Here is an 18,155-nt window from a genome sequence, read left to right as displayed (position 1 = left end):
GTGTCTGCAAAACTTCCAATATATAATATGTTATTCACTCCTGTTTTAGGCTGCTGTGATATTTAGTTTTCATCAACCGCTATAGAAGCACGTCATAATGAGGTATGTTGCAGCATTACGTTAATTGGCTAAACTCCATTAATTGATCCGAGGTTTTAAAAAAACGTTAGTTGAGTAGGAGGATGAACTCAGTAAGTCATAATAACATTGTAGTAACAAAAGTTTCAGTGCGTAGAAATTACAAGAATTGAAGGTCAAGCATAGGATTTTTTAATTTTATTAGTTATTAGTTTCTCCATTTCATTAGTTCGTACAAGATTGGGAACAAAGTAGTTCATTTTTTGTAGTGGACTGCGGCTTCAGAAAAGATTGGCCTCAGATGTATTAAAGTGTGGTAAGAAAAAAGTGTGGTTGGATCCTAATGAAATCAATGAAATTTCTAACGCCAATTCGCGGCAGAACATCAGACGACTTGTTAAAGATGGTTTGATAATTCGTAAGCCAGTTGCAGTACATTCACGATATCGTGCTCGTAAAAACCTGGAGGCTCGCAGAAAGGTTTGTTATGCGTCTCATGTTTGCATTTTTTAAGCACCTTAAGAAACTCGAACATAGAGGAAATTGGCCGAAACTCTTCTGTAACATTCTTTTTCATTTCTATGTTATTATAGGGTCGTCATATGGGTCACGGAAAGAGGCGTGGTACACAGAATGCACGTATGCCGGAAAAGATTTTGTGGATCCGTCGAATGCGCGTTCTTCGTCACCTGTTGAAGCGCTATCGTGAAGCAAAGAAGATTGACAAACATCTGTCAGTTATTAAGTTTTTTCATTATTTTATGCTAAATTTTGTATGTATGTCACAAATGACACTTTTTACTTTTAATTTGCTTCATATTATCCATATACTTTTACAGGTATCACGACCTTTACCTTCGAGCGAAGGGTAATGCATTCAAAAACAAGCGCAATTTAATGGAATTCATTTTCAAGAGAAAGACTGAAAATGCACGCTCCAAACAATTAGCGTAAGTGTTTCGAAGCGGTTTTTGTCTTGTGTTGTCTCTTCACGTGACGTGAAAAAATTTAGGTGTGCCATAAAATTGAGATGTTTTTGAAATTTAAGAATGGTCAGTTCGATGATTTAAGAGTTCCAAAAAACACAAGTAATGTTTGCTCAGAAAATCTGCTTTAATGTAATTTAACAATTGTAGGGAACAAGCAGAAGCACGCCGTGCCAAGAACAAAGAATCCAGAAAACGACGTGAGCAACGTTTAATATTGAAAAGAGCAGAAGCTTTGCGTAAAATCTCGGAGAATGAGAAAGAAGCAGTCGCTAGTAAGGAAACAAAAGAGTCGAAACTAGTGGAGAAGTGAAGCGGTAAATTACACGTTTATTTGGATACGCAAAGTTGTAAACATAATTGGTTCCTTGTTATTAAGTATCTTTGCATAAATCCTGTTGTTTTCTTGCTCGCAAATGACTGAAGTTGTTGAGTATCATATGTCAGCTTTAGTCGTGTTTATAATTTATAGATTCACCAAAGCAGTTGAATATTAGGATATTATATAGGTATAAGGATAGGCTTTAGAAGTCAGATTAGTGTTTCCTGTAGATTTTTCTACCTAATGAACTTGGAACTGGAAAAGAAAAGTGAAGTAGGCTTGCTGACAGACTATGGAAAAGAAGGGAAATTTAGCGGTGTAATGGGTAATATGTATGTGTGGGATATGAGGTATCAAATAAATTTGATTTGTTGCAACAGCTAGCAGTTGATTAACAGACATTCTTACTCAGAACTTATCGTTGGGAGTGATTATACGCAGGTAATTTTAGGGTGTTATACCCTGTCTGATCTCTTCAGTGCTGTCCGTACCTTTTTCTGTCGCTTGTCTTGGCATAGGAAGTGGTCGAGTTGATGGTGGCGATGAGGCATGTGTTATCATTGATTGGGAGATATTTGATGGTCCTGGTTTAATTTCGGGCTCAGAGATTTCTTTAGACTTAGTGACTGGTTCTTTTAGTTTTTTCTCATGGTGAACTTGAACCTGAAAAAAAAGTGGGCTTGCCGATTGTCAACGTTATTACAAAATCAGTTTTAATGAGAAGGAAATAGTAGCTTAACATTACTACACTGAGGTAGTATTTCATTTTCATTAACTGTTTTATGGATGGAATTAACCTGTTCATCAAATGTCTTCGTGAAGTCAGGCAGGGGACATTCTGAAATCCTGTATAACGATGATGGTGTCACATCGTAACCATATTTCTTCATATCTTTGAGTACAATATCCATAGTTACGGTGATGATTCCTTGACTCCTCACTTTTGTAACTTCAAATTTATCACCACTTAGAATGGTCAGAAGATTAGAACAGACAGAACAATTTCCAGTTTTTGAAACATTGTGAACTAATCACTGTTTTCAAAAAGTTTTTGTAAATTTTTTACCTTGTCGGCCATCTGCCGTTGCAGGGATTGTCGAATCCACAAATTCAGCTCTCTTCCCAGTAAGCCATCCAATAAAACGTTGCAATAATGTAGAAGCCTCCGGCACAAACAATATTATCCTTTTTACCGATCTAAAGTTTGTATTCGGAGACGGATTTGAAATTTCCAGTGGAACATTTATGTAACAGAACTATGTTATGTGGTGTCGTATTTTCAAAAGTTATTGGTGCGGAAAGCTATCGATCAGAGAGAGATTCAATTGTGAGGGAAGCAGGAAGCACGATAGTACTTCATTAAAATTGTTATGAATAAGCATCACATAATATAAAATACTGGACATCGAATTCTAACAAAAAATATTACCTCCCTGGAACGGTTGGAATATGCACAGCTCCATAGCCACAAACAACATCATTGCCAAAGAAATCGGACCCGTAACAGGTGAGTACAATTTGCGGCCCTGCAGAAATTATCATTTTTTCATAGATAACGTTCATTTAGACATAACTTACTAAAGATGGTCGGTCACTCAAAGAGATGTAAAATATAATGTAAAGGAAAATAAACGTGCTGCAGAAATTGACTTATTCTATGCATTTTATAACTTTTTATGAAGCATCACGTAAATCAGAATATTTAAATTAAGAATAAATTTGTATTTCAGACTGTGCGAACTAGCTCAGCTAACTTTCAATTATTTTCACGAAAAGAAAAAGAAAGACGAATTACAATCAGCATTGTAATTAATCTAAAAGTTTCTTACTATTATGGTCCATAATTTACGGTCTTAAGCAACTACTCTTTAGGTCCTATATTCTAATTTGGTAGTAAATAAAAGATTTGAAATTTTATAAAACTTTAAAATAAACTAAGCAAAAACTTACAACCAAATGGACTGGTTGAGGTAAAGGTGGCTTCAATGGGCATAGCAATAGTTATTTCAGCATTTCCGAAACGTTGACGTTCACATCGTGCACTAAGTCCTTCATGAACACCACCAACTTGTTTCCAGTCAATACCATATACATATGAGTATTTGCAGTAAAAATTATCAAAGGAGAGAAACTACAATTTACAATTGTAATTCGAGAATTAAAAAACAGCTTCAAATTTAAGTAAATGATGACAAAATTGACAAAACATTTGCGTAATTACAACTACAATTAGTAATACAATTTGAATACAATCCCAGTTGGACTAACAAAAACTTTCATTCTGCAGATCTAAGAATCTCTGATTATTTGAAAGTTTATTAAAATTTTAAAAGTCTCCTTTTCCACCTCTTATTGAAGGAGAGATAGAAATCGCAAAGATTCTGCGGAAGTATTTGTAAACGTTAAATCAAGAAATCTAGAAAAATAATAAATAGTGCAGTGATAATGTTTTATTTTTATTTTATATTAAATAAGTATTAGATGAAGAAACCTCGGCGCTATCGATTTGTCCATTAAGTAGCACAATAAAATTTGACAATTTCGGTTGTTTGGCACTCATTCATCTGTATTAAATTGAAAATTATTCTCACAATGCAAAAAAGTTTTGAATACAATATACGGGAATATACTATGATAGTGCACAAAGATTAATTTATTAATTTCATTAAAAGTAGCACGGAATATGTAACACTTTCGTTTGAGACTAAAAAGTGCTTGAAATGGTCATTTTAAAATATTTTAATCAATTTAGTTGAAGCACTAATTAAGTGGAAAATTTATACAAATTTAGGCAGTAGAGAAAATGACAATTAAAACAACTAAAAATTTTTATAAAGATGTACAGTGGAGAATTTTCCTGTCTCTGAGTTTAACCTATTTTTTGCTCCTTCTACTTCACTCATTTCTATATACTTAATTAAATTAGATTTCTTACGGCAATTGGCAAAAGGAGTTCTAACATCACCCAGTCAAAAGAACTCTTGAAATACTCTTTAATTCTAAAGCCGAAATTACGAAATTTTGGACTTTACTATTACATATGATATTTGGATTATAGCAACTGTGAAATGAACGAGATGACGAAGTAGACGTCACCATGGTGACATGCTTAACCAATCACCAAATGAACCAGTCTAGGATATCCTTTCAATAGCTGTAAGTGACCACTGAAATGGACAAGCAGTAATAAGCAGACCAACTATGATAATAAATCAATCGCATTCAATTCGTAAGCGAAACAAGATTTGTATAATTGCTTGATAGTATTTATAACTCGAAAAATACAAGAGAAAAAAAAAGAGTTGAGAAAGGTGAAAGGAAGAGATAGATGAACCACAAAAACATAAAACTATCATTCCTTATTTACAAATATATTTTGCCATAAATATTTAAAGTTCTCTACAAATATGTTAATTTACTTAGAAGCATTTTCATTGAATTTCAACAGGAGTAAGAAATTGTAGGTCATTATGCTACCTAGATCACGACTATATTCATCAAATCAAGTCGTTGAAAAAGTTAACAAACTTTGGAGACTTCTGCCTCTCAAGTACATGTAACCAGCAACCGCATGAAACTGTCATACGCTTAAGATTTGATAGAGGCTTTATTGTAATTTAAATATTTTAAATTGGAAAGACGCAGAACTGCACAGTTTTCCATTTCTATTTCAAACCTTTTTCTTTTTTTTAGAGTTTTGTGGATTGTGTTGAATTGTTAGCTACAAACTCTTTCGCTCCTAATTTTTTCTTCGAAAGGTTCAATCAAACTATTCGATTTACCTGCTTTTTTCTGAAATTGTCGATCTTTATTTCATTGCTGTTCCCACTTGACTTAATACTAACACTGACAAATTAATATTTAAATATCACTGCAGAATAATCACTCTTGAGATCATGCTAGGAAGTATGTAGCATGCATATGGAATAGTTGCGCGATCGGATTACTCGACTCTTTTCCTCTTTCCTCACCGCTTCTTCCTACGTCGTCGATCTCAACATCATCATTTTCAGAATCCAACTCTGCAATTCATTCTTTCTTTTCGTTGATCAATTGAAAATTAGATGTTCTTTTCAATCTAAGCATAATACAAATGCATTAAAATAATTTTGGGATTTTTAACAGGATGTAAACATATAGACATTTGAATACCCAAAAAGTTTCCATAAAAAAACAATCTTCATTTTTAGGCACTCTATCTTTGTTAAAAGTTAGAATGACTTTGGCAATAATTGAAAGTGACATCATAGCTTCTTACTTGAAAATGTATCTCATGTAAATTACTTGAACAAAACTATTAGGGAAAAAATTATTGAAGCGACAAAGTTGTAATTTAATCATCCTCCAGTAATATTTTTCAAAGTTTAACTTCTATAAATCTTTTAAAATTCTGTTTTTTTTCTTTTTTTTAGAAAGAATCTATTATTTAATTTAGTAGTTGATAAATTAAAACCTATTTACCGTCAGCAGAATCGCAGTTAGATTTTAGTTCATCGTTGGATTTAATATCAATTTCTGAACAAGCTGTTTCGTTTGCTTCTGATACTTCCTGTTTCCGCTGAATTTTCTTCATCTAAAGATTGTTAGTTTTTCTTGAAACTAATATTTCAATAGCGATCCAAATCAGCCTAAGAAGTGAGTTTGTATTTTCAAGCATTACATGAGCAAAAAGTACAAATTATGACTTGTTGCAAATACAATTATGACTTGTTAAAATTGTGTATCTAAATGCTTACTTTGGCACGTTGATTTTGAAACCAAACTTGGACAACTCGAACGCTTAAATTTGTTTCCTTTGCTAGTTGTTCACGTACCTATAATTAAGATTTTTGATGAATACATATTGCTCCGTTCTTTTTTCATCATTATCTTTTGCTTAAAAAAAGAGTAAGGCATTAATTAATTAGTGTAAAGTATTAATTAAAGTTTGAATTTAACCCTAAACTCTAGAATAAATGTAGAACTTTGACCTTTCGACATGGTTTCGATGTCTTTTCGAAAGCTAACTTGAAAGCTTTTCGCTGCTGAGTGTTTAAGATCGTTCTTGGCCTTTTCGGTGTCTTTCGATTCGAATCATTCTGATCGAAGTATACTAAATATACTTTAAATAATTGCAAAGACAATAGCACTTCTTTTTGCTCTGAGTCATAGTAAATAGAACTAACTAAATCAGTGAAAGCAAGGAGAAATATTAAATTTGATTTTAAATGTAAGAGCTTTTTTATAAAAAGCTAAACCAATGCTATCATTGAAGTTCGATTATATTAAAGAAACTCTTTGAAATATTCACAAAAGCAAAAATATGTGAATTTAGGCTGACAAGTCATCTTTTTTTCCTGTGTAATAGAAACAAACATTTTATTAAGAACATTCTAGACGTCTGACAATTTTCACGGACCTTCGAGATTATTCCTCTCAAAATTCTTATGCTGATATTTCAAGTAAAGAATTTACAGTGGGATTGACATATCGGCGGTTGACACAACAAATGTTCGTAGTCAGGTCTGCAAATGATTTGTCCATCCACTAGTACGTAGTGGTCACCTTTTTTAAACAAATGACCACAACAAAAACATTTAAAACAGTGAAGGTGGTAAATGCTTGCAAACACTCGATAGACATAATCTGTAGACCGAACTGGTAAACCACATCGCATACATTTCACACCAAAAAGCCTGAAAATTCCGGTATTTTCCAGTCTTTAAACTTTAAAAGAAAGCCACTAAACACAATATATTGTGCTGCAGCATAGAACGCTTCGTTTTCTTTTATTAGAATTTTTCATAATTATTTTATCTTTCATTTTCTAATTTCTTCTACAATGTTGAAAAACAGTGATATCAAAGCAGTAGCTCTGTTGACAGAAAAAAATGTAGCAGTTAATTAAGCTGACGACAGTAGCACTTTCTTTTTTCTCTCCCTGTAAGATCACAATTTATTTGCAGCGATTCTTTAATGTACATAAAATGAGCTTAGTCTTAAAAAGTTTTTTTTTTTTTTTTTAAGTTTATTAAAATAATTGAAATGATCTGATAATTGAAATTTTTGAAAATTGTTGAACAACATAAAATGTCTTTGGCATAAAGATCATTGAAATGTGTCGAAATATTTTAAAATTAATGTATCTTTAATATTAATTATCAATTGCAGATGTAAAATGTTGTCAGGAAGAGTCAAAGATCATATCTTAGCTGTTAATAACATTTTTGATGATGTGTTCTACTGAATATGCAAAACTAATATGCAGGAAATTAGTAAATAAATGTATAAAACTAATATGCAAAGAAAATGGAAATGTCAGAGTTTTCTCTGGAAGTGTCCACATAACTACGGAAGGTGACACTTTTGTTACCTACTGAGTATTACTTAATCCGTAACGGAAGTTAAAATGATGCGCTAATACTACGATATGAAAAGATATTACTGTAATGAAAATAGACTTTGGATACTCTGTAGGGAGGAAAAAGGACAATTTTTCAAATATTACTAATAAATGTGATATAAGTGATGTGCGAAATAGAAAACGATCTTCAGGCTATATTTGGCAGATGACCGGAACCGCAAAAGTGGCTAGTTGACCCGGTTGTAATGGCTTTCTAAGCGGCTTACATCATTAATTCGTGCCTATAAGAGTAGAGTATTTCAGCTGCTCTGCATGCCAACTATTTCGATACTATTGTGTCACAAAATTTTTTTTTCGCCTTTATTAAGCCTCATATTGTATCACTTCGAGATATTTCGGGATCTATATAATAGAAAAACTAAATCCAGTGGGCAGAAATTATGGTATTTATTTGTTTAACCTGACGAAGATTTAGATGATTAGTTGGCATTAAGGGACGACACGTTGACAACACGTCTATGCCTCCGAAATGACAATGATCGATCACTACCATTGCTAATTGGATGCTTCATTACTTCTGAGGATGACAACTAGAAATAGTTTGTGTTTTGTGATGCAATTAAGCTAGGTAAACTAGATAATTTCCTTGAAATATAACTCAGTAGTGAAAAAGATTTTTGTTAGAAAAAGCTCGAGTTTTCAATACATTTTGTTTGGAAAGTGAAAATGTGATTCTGAACCGTATATATCGGTATTGAATCGATAGCGCAACTTGTAAAGGAACAATTCGTTAAAAACTTTAATTTTAACTCGCCAAGGTGTTTTATGATTGGAATAATGTGATACGTAATTCACTGGAGCATGATTTGCGATAGAACCGTATTTGTTTGATTTCAATGGAAATTGATATTAGAAGAAATATTGGATGTGCTGTGGAAGAAATGAAGGAACATTGAGGTGCAATGAAATGATTGTCATTTCTTTCAAATGTCTTTTTGTAGATAATGGCTGGGATAAAATTAGTATAAAATGTCATGAGGAAGGGAATGGGGCTTAATCGGTGCTAAACAAATAAAGCTCATCGGAGAAGATCGCCTCAAGGAAAAGAGAGGTGCTAAGGATGATACATACAAATACGACAAGCGGAAGGGTTGCACTAGAAAGTAACGGATCAGATTTGAAGAGGGAAGACAATATCCGGATAACTAATACAAATACCGTAAGCAATAGCAAGCAATTGTGGATACTTCATGATTGTGTGTTCGCACCTTCACCACTCCTTCCCTCTTCTCTACATACTTCATAGACAGAAAAACAATTTCGTTATGAATTCTTATTGGAATTGCTTTCGAAAAAAATGAGGAATTTTGAGATGGGCAGAAACAGAAACCCTGCCCGTCAGTTTCGTTGTTCATTAATACTTCTTTGGAAAGTTTTTGATTATGTAAGAAAATTTAAATTTATTAATTTAAGTGCTTTCAAATGCATATAAACAAAATGATGAAATCACTCAGTACAATAAATCAAAACATTTTGCTGATTTGACTGATTTGACTTCCTGAGGTCTAGCATACTCTAACTACTTCAAAGGGATGTGTCCACGTAAAAAATATTGCGTGAGAATCTCTAGCAGTAGATACGGAGAAAGGGAACAATGGCCAAGATACTCTGCGTTCCAGGAAACTTAATAAATGCCATGCCTTATATATTCGTTCGTTCTTGGTTTACATTAATTAAAGCAATTTATCCTTTTCCATTTCCGAAACTCTTAATGTTTCTCTTCGGTGCTAAATATGCTAGAGGTGAGTTGGAAAAGATTTGATACCCTTTCATTGAACATTACTTATGTAAACACTAATATTTAAAATTAAATGTAGTAAAATATGGAGTGAAGCGTAGACGGATAAGGTCACATAAACGTTGATAATACAAATTTCAAGACTTATTTGGAAATCACTTTTCTTGAGTAAAGAGAGTTCTTCCTAAAATTTAACTTGAGTTGACCTCATATAATAAGCAGTCTAATTAATTAAACCCAAAATTACAGTTCTAACTTTAATTCTTTAAGATATTTATTCAAAATCAGCAAATGGACTTGACGAGAAAGAAAACTGACAGATTGCTGCAAACATAGGAGAAGAGAACCTAGCTCATAAAACTTACTTCTTTTTTGAGAACTTAGAAATGTTTAAATATTGGAAATGAAAGTAATAAAATAAAAGAAATTCGATTTTCCAAATCGAGAGGTTACTGATTTTACTACAGTTAATTAATGAAATTTCAGGAAGAAATAATTTCTTCAAATTAAGATGAATCTTTTACGATAAAGTTGCGAAAAGCGATTCTTTTGATTCTCTTGTGATCAGTGAAGCCCTTAAGCTTTCTTGAGTAAATACAATAGTAACGGAAAAGCTCTTTGTCACATTATGTTTGTCAAAGTGACAATTTTGCAGCTGCAACAATATGTCGTTTACCGCAAACGAGCAGCTGCAGGACGATCCAGGAAGCCACCCTCTTCGAAAAAATTGCAGCAATATTAATAGATTCTCTCTATCCTGTTTTCAGTGTTCTTCTTCCACGCTTCTTTTTCCAGCATCTCTCTTTTAAATCAAATCATTGATAACAACCCCAATGTCGAAAATATTCTTTATAAATTCTTTATTGTATATATGACTTAATGTAGGCATGATTTGAGTCTTTTTGCTTCGGTCAAAAATTTAAGAACTAATCTTTATTAGAGAAGATGAAGAATTCTCCTGAAGTTATAAGATAAATTATATTTAAGTGGCGGTTTACTTGAGGGTCGTTTATCATGCAATATCAAACGGGCTTATGTCTTTCTCTCTCGCTTCTGGTAATTTAAAATGATCGATCAACACTGTTAACTTCCTCTTCAAATTATAATAACACAAAATTTTCATCTTAGTAGTTTACACAAGGATAAAATCAATGATGATAAAATTTGAATAGTACGCTTATTGTTTGAAAGAGGAACTCTAGTCGCATTACAGAATATATTTAAACATCACTTTTTGCGATGTCGCTTTGATAAAGGATTCTCTGATTTTAGAATGAACTTTAAAAATTACTGTTGTCAATCTTTTCTTTTTTGAAACAAATATTCTTCACAAAAGAAGTACTGGTCGCAGAAAAACTACAAATATGAATGACCGGAATGCAACGAAATTATTAAATTATTTTTCATAGAATAATAAAAAAACAAGTCAAGTATTATCAAAATATTCTCTCTAGTTTTAAATGAAACTAGAATAATAATTCTTATATTGATCAGGTTGTTCATTCAACTAAGTAATTGCAATATAATCTTGGACTGTTCTCTTAGAAAGAAAGGTCTAAAATTTATTTATATGAAAAAAAGTTTTTCTATTTAAGAAGTAAGTATGAGTCTTCACAATTGTATTATGCCTTGATATATAAATGAATAAACAAACTGATTACAATAACATTTCAATTAATTTTAATTAGTACGTTTTAAATTCAGTGCACTTACACTATGTAATCCTCTTTACAGTATAATTGCCCGCTACGTGAATAACATGTTGAACCGCTAAGCGGAATCTGGCAGGTACGACAGATCAAACAGTTCTCATGCCAGCAATTGTCATCTACCTGAAGGCTGCCATTATGAGGACCAGAAAATATACAAATGAATCAAGTCGCTTGAAAATATATGACTAATTGAAATGATAGAATCAAACTTCTACGACTAACCTTTACCATATACTTCTCTTTAATCTCGAAACCACAACCGTTACAAAGAATCTTACCAGAAAGTATACGTGGTACTGCCATCTCATCACAATTCTCTGTAAATAATTACTGCTACCATTCGTCGAGCATATTTTATTTGAATGACTTTATTTGAAATGAAAAGACGGTTGTACTATAGGAAATTAAAAAAAGAAGTTATTAATGAGCCCGCGACATATGGATTTCGAAGAAATTCAACAGTCTTTACGAATTCCTAGAAATAATACAAATAAGTAATTTACCGTTATTTGACGGATTGAATGCTTGAACTTTGGGTGAAGCTGTTGATGATTCGCCGTCTAAGTCTACTATGCTGCAAAATGGAAATAATCATCTTGATAAAGTTTCAAATAAAACTATCGATGACTCATTGCCTATTCCCGATACCCAATATTTAATAAAGCTAAATTATTGACTTTGGTTAGCATTAAATTGTAGTTTACACGAAGTTTAGGATCTGAAACTTCTGAAAAAGGATCTAAAAAACTGCAATTGAATATTAATAATTTGATTAATTTCTTGATTAATTTTCTATTGATTAATTTCTTATCAATGAAGATATCTTTAACGTTGTTTTTCACATACTTAGTGATGCTCATATACAACATTTGAATAATTGAATTATTGAAACAGAATTGAAATTAGAATCCTAATTCTCCTTTGACTGAATGATTACCAACTTAAGGTTTAATTTTAGAAAGTAACCTTTGCATATTCAAGAAGTGATTTTCTGTTGCTATGGGCATTTCTGGTGGTGATAATGATAATGATAACGGCGATTATGATGTTGATGATGACAAGTTAGATTAATGTTAATGCACAAGCATCGAGTATCGTGCTAGGAAACATATCAAGCTAATTTCTGTTTTCCTCTAAATTTATCCTGAATAAGCTCCGCTACCGTATCCGAATATATCGTCAATGTGCACCGCCCTATCCAATCTTTCTTTTTATTGGTTCTGTTGTTAGTCGAGGCCTCATTTCGACTATTTGTCCAACAGTCATGCTTCAAGCCTAGGAAATAAAACACTCGTGAAAAAAAAAAAGAATGTTTTATCAAAAATTATTGATCACACTGGCAAGTTTTGTCATTCTTTCTTGGTTGCTGCTATCAATGTATGACAAATGCTAAAATGTTTGGAAATGGACAATTTGTTTTGTTAAAGTTTTTAAACGGTACAATATTTGAAATGTTGCTGTACTGATGATAAGAAAATACTAACTGTATCCTGAGAATCGTTCCGTGAGAAAGAAAACGAAATAAGAGTTTCCGGTTACGCCTGCTTTTATTTTTCTTTTCACTTTTTCCGAAAACATTGATTAAAACAATCACTTTAGTACACGTAAGTTAAGACGTGACTGGCTAACAAGATATATTTTATTATATAGAGAGCAAATGAGATGTGTTGCATCATATGAACAGTTGTAGTTTTATTTCTTAGAGGGATAAGCACAGAGTTTTCCATATATGTCACGTCATTTTATAGATCAAGTTAACCAAACAGATTACATTAACCGGACGAAACATCACTTTAATTCAAGGCACCACTGCGTACTCTTGACCCCTGGGATATGCATTTGCCTCGTGGGTAAGCACTCGTGACATAAAGCACGGGTCTGAATTGATGGACTAAGGCTTTCATTGCTTTCATTTGCAAGATCCTTAGGTGTGCATTTGGCAGCTCTGATCCGTGGGATAGGGAAAGCTCATCTTGTTATTTCCATTTCATGCACTCATTGCCAATAATGGTATTCTTTAGTTAGCAGTGTCGGAAGTTGTGTAAAGTATTTATTATTCCTGAATTTGCATTAAATTTCACTGCAGTTCAGATTAGTTTATGAACGCTCCAGCACCGTTCGAGTCGTTCCTGGTATTTGATGGTGAGAAGAAGATAGCTATCGAGAAAGACACTAAAGTACCTAACGCTGCTATATTTACAGTGAACAAAGAAGATCATACGATCGGAAATCTCCTCAAACAGTCCGTTTCTCTTCGATAATTTTCTACAACTAAAAATTGAGTTAAGAATGAATCTGTAGAATGGAGATTTAGATTTATGAAATAAATCACCGAAATTGAGCCTGTTAGTTTGGCTCTCAAAATCTGGCAGTACCGTTTAAGTGACGAATTCTTCCAGTCGTGTAGCTCAGCACTTCAAATTTTAATAGACTAGAACTAAATTGTTTTGATTGACGAAATTCACATATGCAGTTAAGTCGAGAAGCAACAAGAAAAGACTGTAATAATCTAGTTATGTTATTATGAATAAGTAGAAACAGTTAGTTTTCTTCCCGAACTTTTTTAGATTTGCTGCAAAAATTTTTCATAAAAGTTATTTCGGTACGTTTTGTAGTCAACTGTTGAAAGATCCTCAAGTGTTATTCGCTGGTTATAAGTGTCCACATCCGTTGGAGCACAAATTTATCCTGAGAGTGCAAACAACATCGGATACTACTCCAGAGGACGCTCTTACTAGTGCCATCACTGATCTTATGGCTGAACTATCACTATTTGAAGAACGATTTAGAGTAAGTGGATTTGTGCTATATATTTACTGGATATTTTTAACTTCGTCTTTCGGGCATTGTCAAATTATATAGCTTTTGGCAAGCGTATTTTAGAATTTTTGTTTTTTAAAACAAATTTTAATTTTAAAGGCTGTGGTTAAGGTATTTTCTGATTTGATGAAAGAATTGAGTGGAAGCGATTTGTGACTGTTATGATATATAATTTATTGATTCTAAACTATTTTTAGTTTACTTAGTATTTTTTCAGGAAGCTATTAAGGAGCGCCGAGAAGCAAACGAATAATTAACATTACGAGTGTTCGGTTCAGTATTTTTTGTTTTAAAGTCTAAATTCTTACTCATTAGAAGTGATGTTTGTCAGCCATTTGACATCACTTCAGTCGCCATCATCTTCCTCATCATCGTTATTCTGCTCCACTATATTTCGTGTACGTCGAAAGCGAACTGCTGATCCACATGAAGCTTTGGTTATTTCATTAAAACGCCCAAAACAAATGTCAGATGTAACAGAACCTATCATTTGTTTTCGAGCTTCAACAACTAACTTAAAGGTATTTAATTGAATTCATGCCCGCTTACGTATATTTGAATAAATATGATGAGTCTTTTTTAAGAAGCCTACACGTTGCATATACCGTAACCATCAAAAAACTACTGAAACTACTTTGAAGAATCAACAGTTAAAATGATTATTCTGCTTCTTTATTTTGTGGAAAAGTAACTTGTTAGTGCTTCATTTTCAATATCATTAATATTCATTCTTCCCTATATATTTGGATTAGGTCGGATTCGAATGCTGTTAATGCGATATTCTGAAGTAATCGGATTAGAAAGTAGAGATCTGTTATTCCGATTTTCATGGATCATGCCTTACGTCTGTCACGTTCCTTTATTTAGTTTGTAATATAATCCGTAAATACTCGCTTTTTGTTCATTGATACAGCAACTATTTGTAAATTTTAGCCAGAGTTGTTAATGTTAAAGTAATGTGTTTTAGCTGGGGTTCGGTGGTGTTACTCATTCGCAGCATTTTAACATAATCGATGTGGATCCACATCAGAACACTGTGAACACAGTAGGACTACCACCATCCAACACTGATGAAGAAACAGAAGACAGTAAGAGTGACGTTTCATCTAGCAGCCCTCTGGAACTAATGAAAGATTCTGTAGAAGAACCATCGTCTAGCAGCAAGATAAACGGTGAAACGACTATCAAGTCGAGTCAGATAACGTTAAATGGAGAGCCGTTGCTAGTGCTAAGCGGTCAGGATGATGAAGTTAGTTCTGTAAAAGAAATTCAAGACTCTTGACATTAATAGCATGCTTCAGAAGAGTTTTTATGAGTGTTCTTGAATTCAGAACAAATACATGACATGAAGAGGAATTTAATACAAGTCGTTGATAATGAATGCAGTCTTCTGATATAATCCTTTTTTTATTTTGTAGGATCATTTATTAATTTCTTCATGTTTTTTTGTAATAAAATCAGCACTTGTGATATTGCTGAAATATTAAAACTCAGGTAACACTATTTACAGGACTTCATTTTTGATTATTATTGGAGCTCCAAGACGGATGGGTGTACGGCTTATCAAATCCGAGATGTAGTATTTTGAAATATTGGCTTTTATTTATTTATTTTATTGATTGCTTGTCACATTTAATCCATAACTGAAACTGAAAAGGATCGGATTTTTCTTTAAAATCTTATAAAACTTATAGGTTCGCTTAGCAAAAGCTGATGATTTACTATGTGATGGTGAAGACACAGAAAGCAGTGCAGGGGATGACGATGAGGATTCGAATGATGAAAACAACTGGCGTAACGATTACCCTGATGAATCCGAGGCAAGTTTCATGAGTAAATTTTGCGTGATAAAAAATGATTCAGTAAAGGTAATTTTGTTGGCCAGAGCAAAAAATATCTTATGTCTTCTTTAATTTATGATTATTTTAGCCCTTCCGTAAGCTTGTTTTATTAAACTTTAGTTTGTCTACTACTATTTAGCGTTTAAAGTCGTCTGTAAAGCAGATAATGTTTTTGGGATATTTGAAGTAGTATTCTGAAGCAGCCTTCTAAAACTTGCGCACTATTGACTTGACATGAGGATTTTTTTACATTATTTTAACAGTATGGCATCTTGACATTTCAGCATACTACTTCTGGTTGTGGTTCAGACGAAGACACAGCATCAGATGGATTTAATGATTGTGAAGATCTAGAAAGACATATTGGTGAAATGGGTTTCGATGATGGAGAGGATAGTGAAGGTGATGGAGATAATTGATGAAGCAGTATTGCATAATTTTTTGTATTTTGTGTGTGTCATTTACTGGACTTTGGTTCGGTTTGAAATTTGTTAAATCTCATTTCATATATGATAGACATGGTGCTTTAAAACTACAGCTAAAAGTACATGAAATCCCCTTGCTAATTTTTGGGACCGATTTGTTTTTAAAGTTGCTTTTTATTCTGTCAAGTTTAGGGAATAGAAGTTTTTATTTCTGTCAAGTTTAGGGAATAGAGGTAGGGAATAGAAGTACGAATTGTCTTCAGAGCGTACCTTCGGAAATTTAAGTATTTCCTTGAAAAAAGCACTATTTACTTGTCTATTCTTTCGTTTCTTCATTTTTATTGTAAATTTGATTTCTCTTTGATTTTCTCGCTTAGGAAGAGTTTTCTATTCTAATTTTGCATATTCTGACGTCTTGGTAATCAGGAAGGAGTGAATTCACATTAAAGTAAATCAAATGTATTTAATGGACCAATCAAATGAGTCTTGTTTCAAAAATGTGAAATCCTATGGAGTGATTTTAAAAAACGTTCACAATATTATTATTCTAACACATAAGAGTGGGAAGTCATATAATCATATGACTTTAGTTTGATTTGACTCAGTGAAAGAATGCACTGTGAGAATATGGGAATCTTGCTGTCGAAGATAATTCAAATTGGGATTAGAGACAATACTTTAGGAAACTGAGAATGGGAAATGATTCCATAGCCTTGAATTGGTAAGAATTTGTTGCAAAGCAGCGCTTATTTTAGAGAGGATTTCAAAAATATGAACCGTCCTCCAAACGTGACGATGGTCGTACCATATTTTCGACATTGTTAGACGTTGACCATAAATGATAGAGGACTTTTGATCACCTGTTTGCATCAGTATTAAGTTAAAAGAGGAAATCCATCAAATCAGGTCTTACACATCTCTTTATGAAGCGAAAGGAGAAGATAATATCTGACAGCTTGATATACAGACAGAAAGAGGCTGTTGAGGAACAGCAGTGTGAAGACGTTGCATAAAACACTGCTGAGATTATTTCGCCACACTTGCACTTTTCTATTGCGGTTACACCTGTTTCAATAAATTATGGTTTAAAGCTAGAAATACGGTTTTAAGATTAAGGATTTGGTCCATGATTTTAACATTAAGGATTTGAAATCCACGCTCTAAGTCGAAAATTATAAAAAGAACAATCAGGGGGGAAATTAGTGATCGCCTCGAAGGAATTTTTCTCTTATGCCACATGAAATTTAAAGTAAAGGTGCCACCAGTCAAACTCCTGATCGTTCAAAGAATAACGACAAGATTCATTTTCACTTGCTCGTGAAATATCAAACAACAATAATCTTGCATTTCTGTTATTTGTCACTGCTTAATTTAGTATCCAAAGGAAATGAAACGATCCGCGATCTCACATTCAATATATAATATTTTTTAAGGAAGCATATCCAATGAATTTTTTAGAAAAGCTGAGTATCAGCCTGATACATAATGTGCATGAAATGCTTAAATCCTCCAAACACTTCAGGAAGTTAAAAAACTTAAAAACAGTGATGCAATGGACAACAATTCATTCGTCACCGAAATATTTCATATGCTTAGGGGCATAAGTTAATGAAAAATTGAAGTAGAATAAGAAAATATGTATGCAGATCTGATGGCCAAATAAACGAAAAGTATAAATACAAATAAAGATCATGAAATGACCGAAGAAATTTCCTGATTCCGTTTATGACTAACCTGAACCTATAAACAAAGTAGGCAACACAAATATCGCTTAAAACCTTTATTGAGCAAATACTGTACAACATCCTTCTTGCGAAAAACTTACATCCA

General features: G+C 32.9%; 5 protein-coding genes across 5 annotated transcripts; 2 read left to right on the top strand and 3 right to left on the bottom strand.

Moving 5' to 3' along the window:
• Positions 1–97: 97 nt before the first annotated feature.
• Positions 98–1,377, top strand: Bma-rpl-19 (Uncharacterized protein; the record flags this gene model as incomplete). Its single annotated transcript, XM_001898217.2, has 5 exons — positions 98–102; positions 348–558; positions 672–811; positions 918–1,028; positions 1,215–1,377. The coding sequence occupies 5 exons, from the start codon at positions 98–100 to the stop codon at positions 1,375–1,377; spliced, it is 630 nt and encodes a 209-aa protein (XP_001898252.1).
• A 456-nt stretch (positions 1,378–1,833) lies between these two features.
• Positions 1,834–3,379, bottom strand: Bma-mksr-1 (Uncharacterized protein; the record flags this gene model as incomplete). Its single annotated transcript, XM_001898216.2, has 5 exons — positions 1,834–2,049; positions 2,184–2,335; positions 2,453–2,583; positions 2,816–2,912; positions 3,337–3,379. The coding sequence occupies 5 exons, from the start codon at positions 3,377–3,379 to the stop codon at positions 1,834–1,836; spliced, it is 639 nt and encodes a 212-aa protein (XP_001898251.2).
• A 1,901-nt stretch (positions 3,380–5,280) lies between these two features.
• Positions 5,281–7,042, bottom strand: Bma-lim-6 (Uncharacterized protein; the record flags this gene model as incomplete). Its single annotated transcript, XM_043075391.1, has 5 exons — positions 5,281–5,408; positions 5,848–5,959; positions 6,123–6,200; positions 6,357–6,478; positions 6,841–7,042. The coding sequence occupies 5 exons, from the start codon at positions 7,040–7,042 to the stop codon at positions 5,281–5,283; spliced, it is 642 nt and encodes a 213-aa protein (XP_042931325.1).
• Positions 7,043–11,236: 4,194 nt separating this feature from the next.
• On the bottom strand, positions 11,237–12,246 carry Bm9904 (Uncharacterized protein; the record flags this gene model as incomplete). Its single annotated transcript, XM_043075390.1, has 4 exons — positions 11,237–11,359; positions 11,462–11,556; positions 11,743–11,813; positions 12,206–12,246. The coding sequence occupies 4 exons, from the start codon at positions 12,244–12,246 to the stop codon at positions 11,237–11,239; spliced, it is 330 nt and encodes a 109-aa protein (XP_042931324.1).
• Positions 12,247–13,338: 1,092 nt separating this feature from the next.
• Bma-rpb-11 (Uncharacterized protein) lies at positions 13,339–16,319 on the top strand (the record flags this gene model as incomplete). The annotated part of the gene is made up of 7 exons (XM_043075389.1): positions 13,339–13,481; positions 13,855–14,029; positions 14,410–14,580; positions 15,027–15,308; positions 15,570–15,635; positions 15,754–15,903; positions 16,185–16,319. The coding sequence occupies 7 exons, from the start codon at positions 13,339–13,341 to the stop codon at positions 16,317–16,319; spliced, it is 1,122 nt and encodes a 373-aa protein (XP_042931323.1).
• Positions 16,320–18,155: the final 1,836 nt, after the last annotated feature.

This window comes from Brugia malayi (genome assembly GCF_000002995.4).
Source record: "Brugia malayi strain FR3 genome assembly, contig: Bm_v4_ChrX_scaffold_001, whole genome shotgun sequence".
NCBI lineage: Eukaryota > Metazoa > Nematoda > Chromadorea > Rhabditida > Onchocercidae > Brugia > Brugia malayi.
This window is presented reverse-complemented; position numbering and strand designations above follow the sequence as displayed.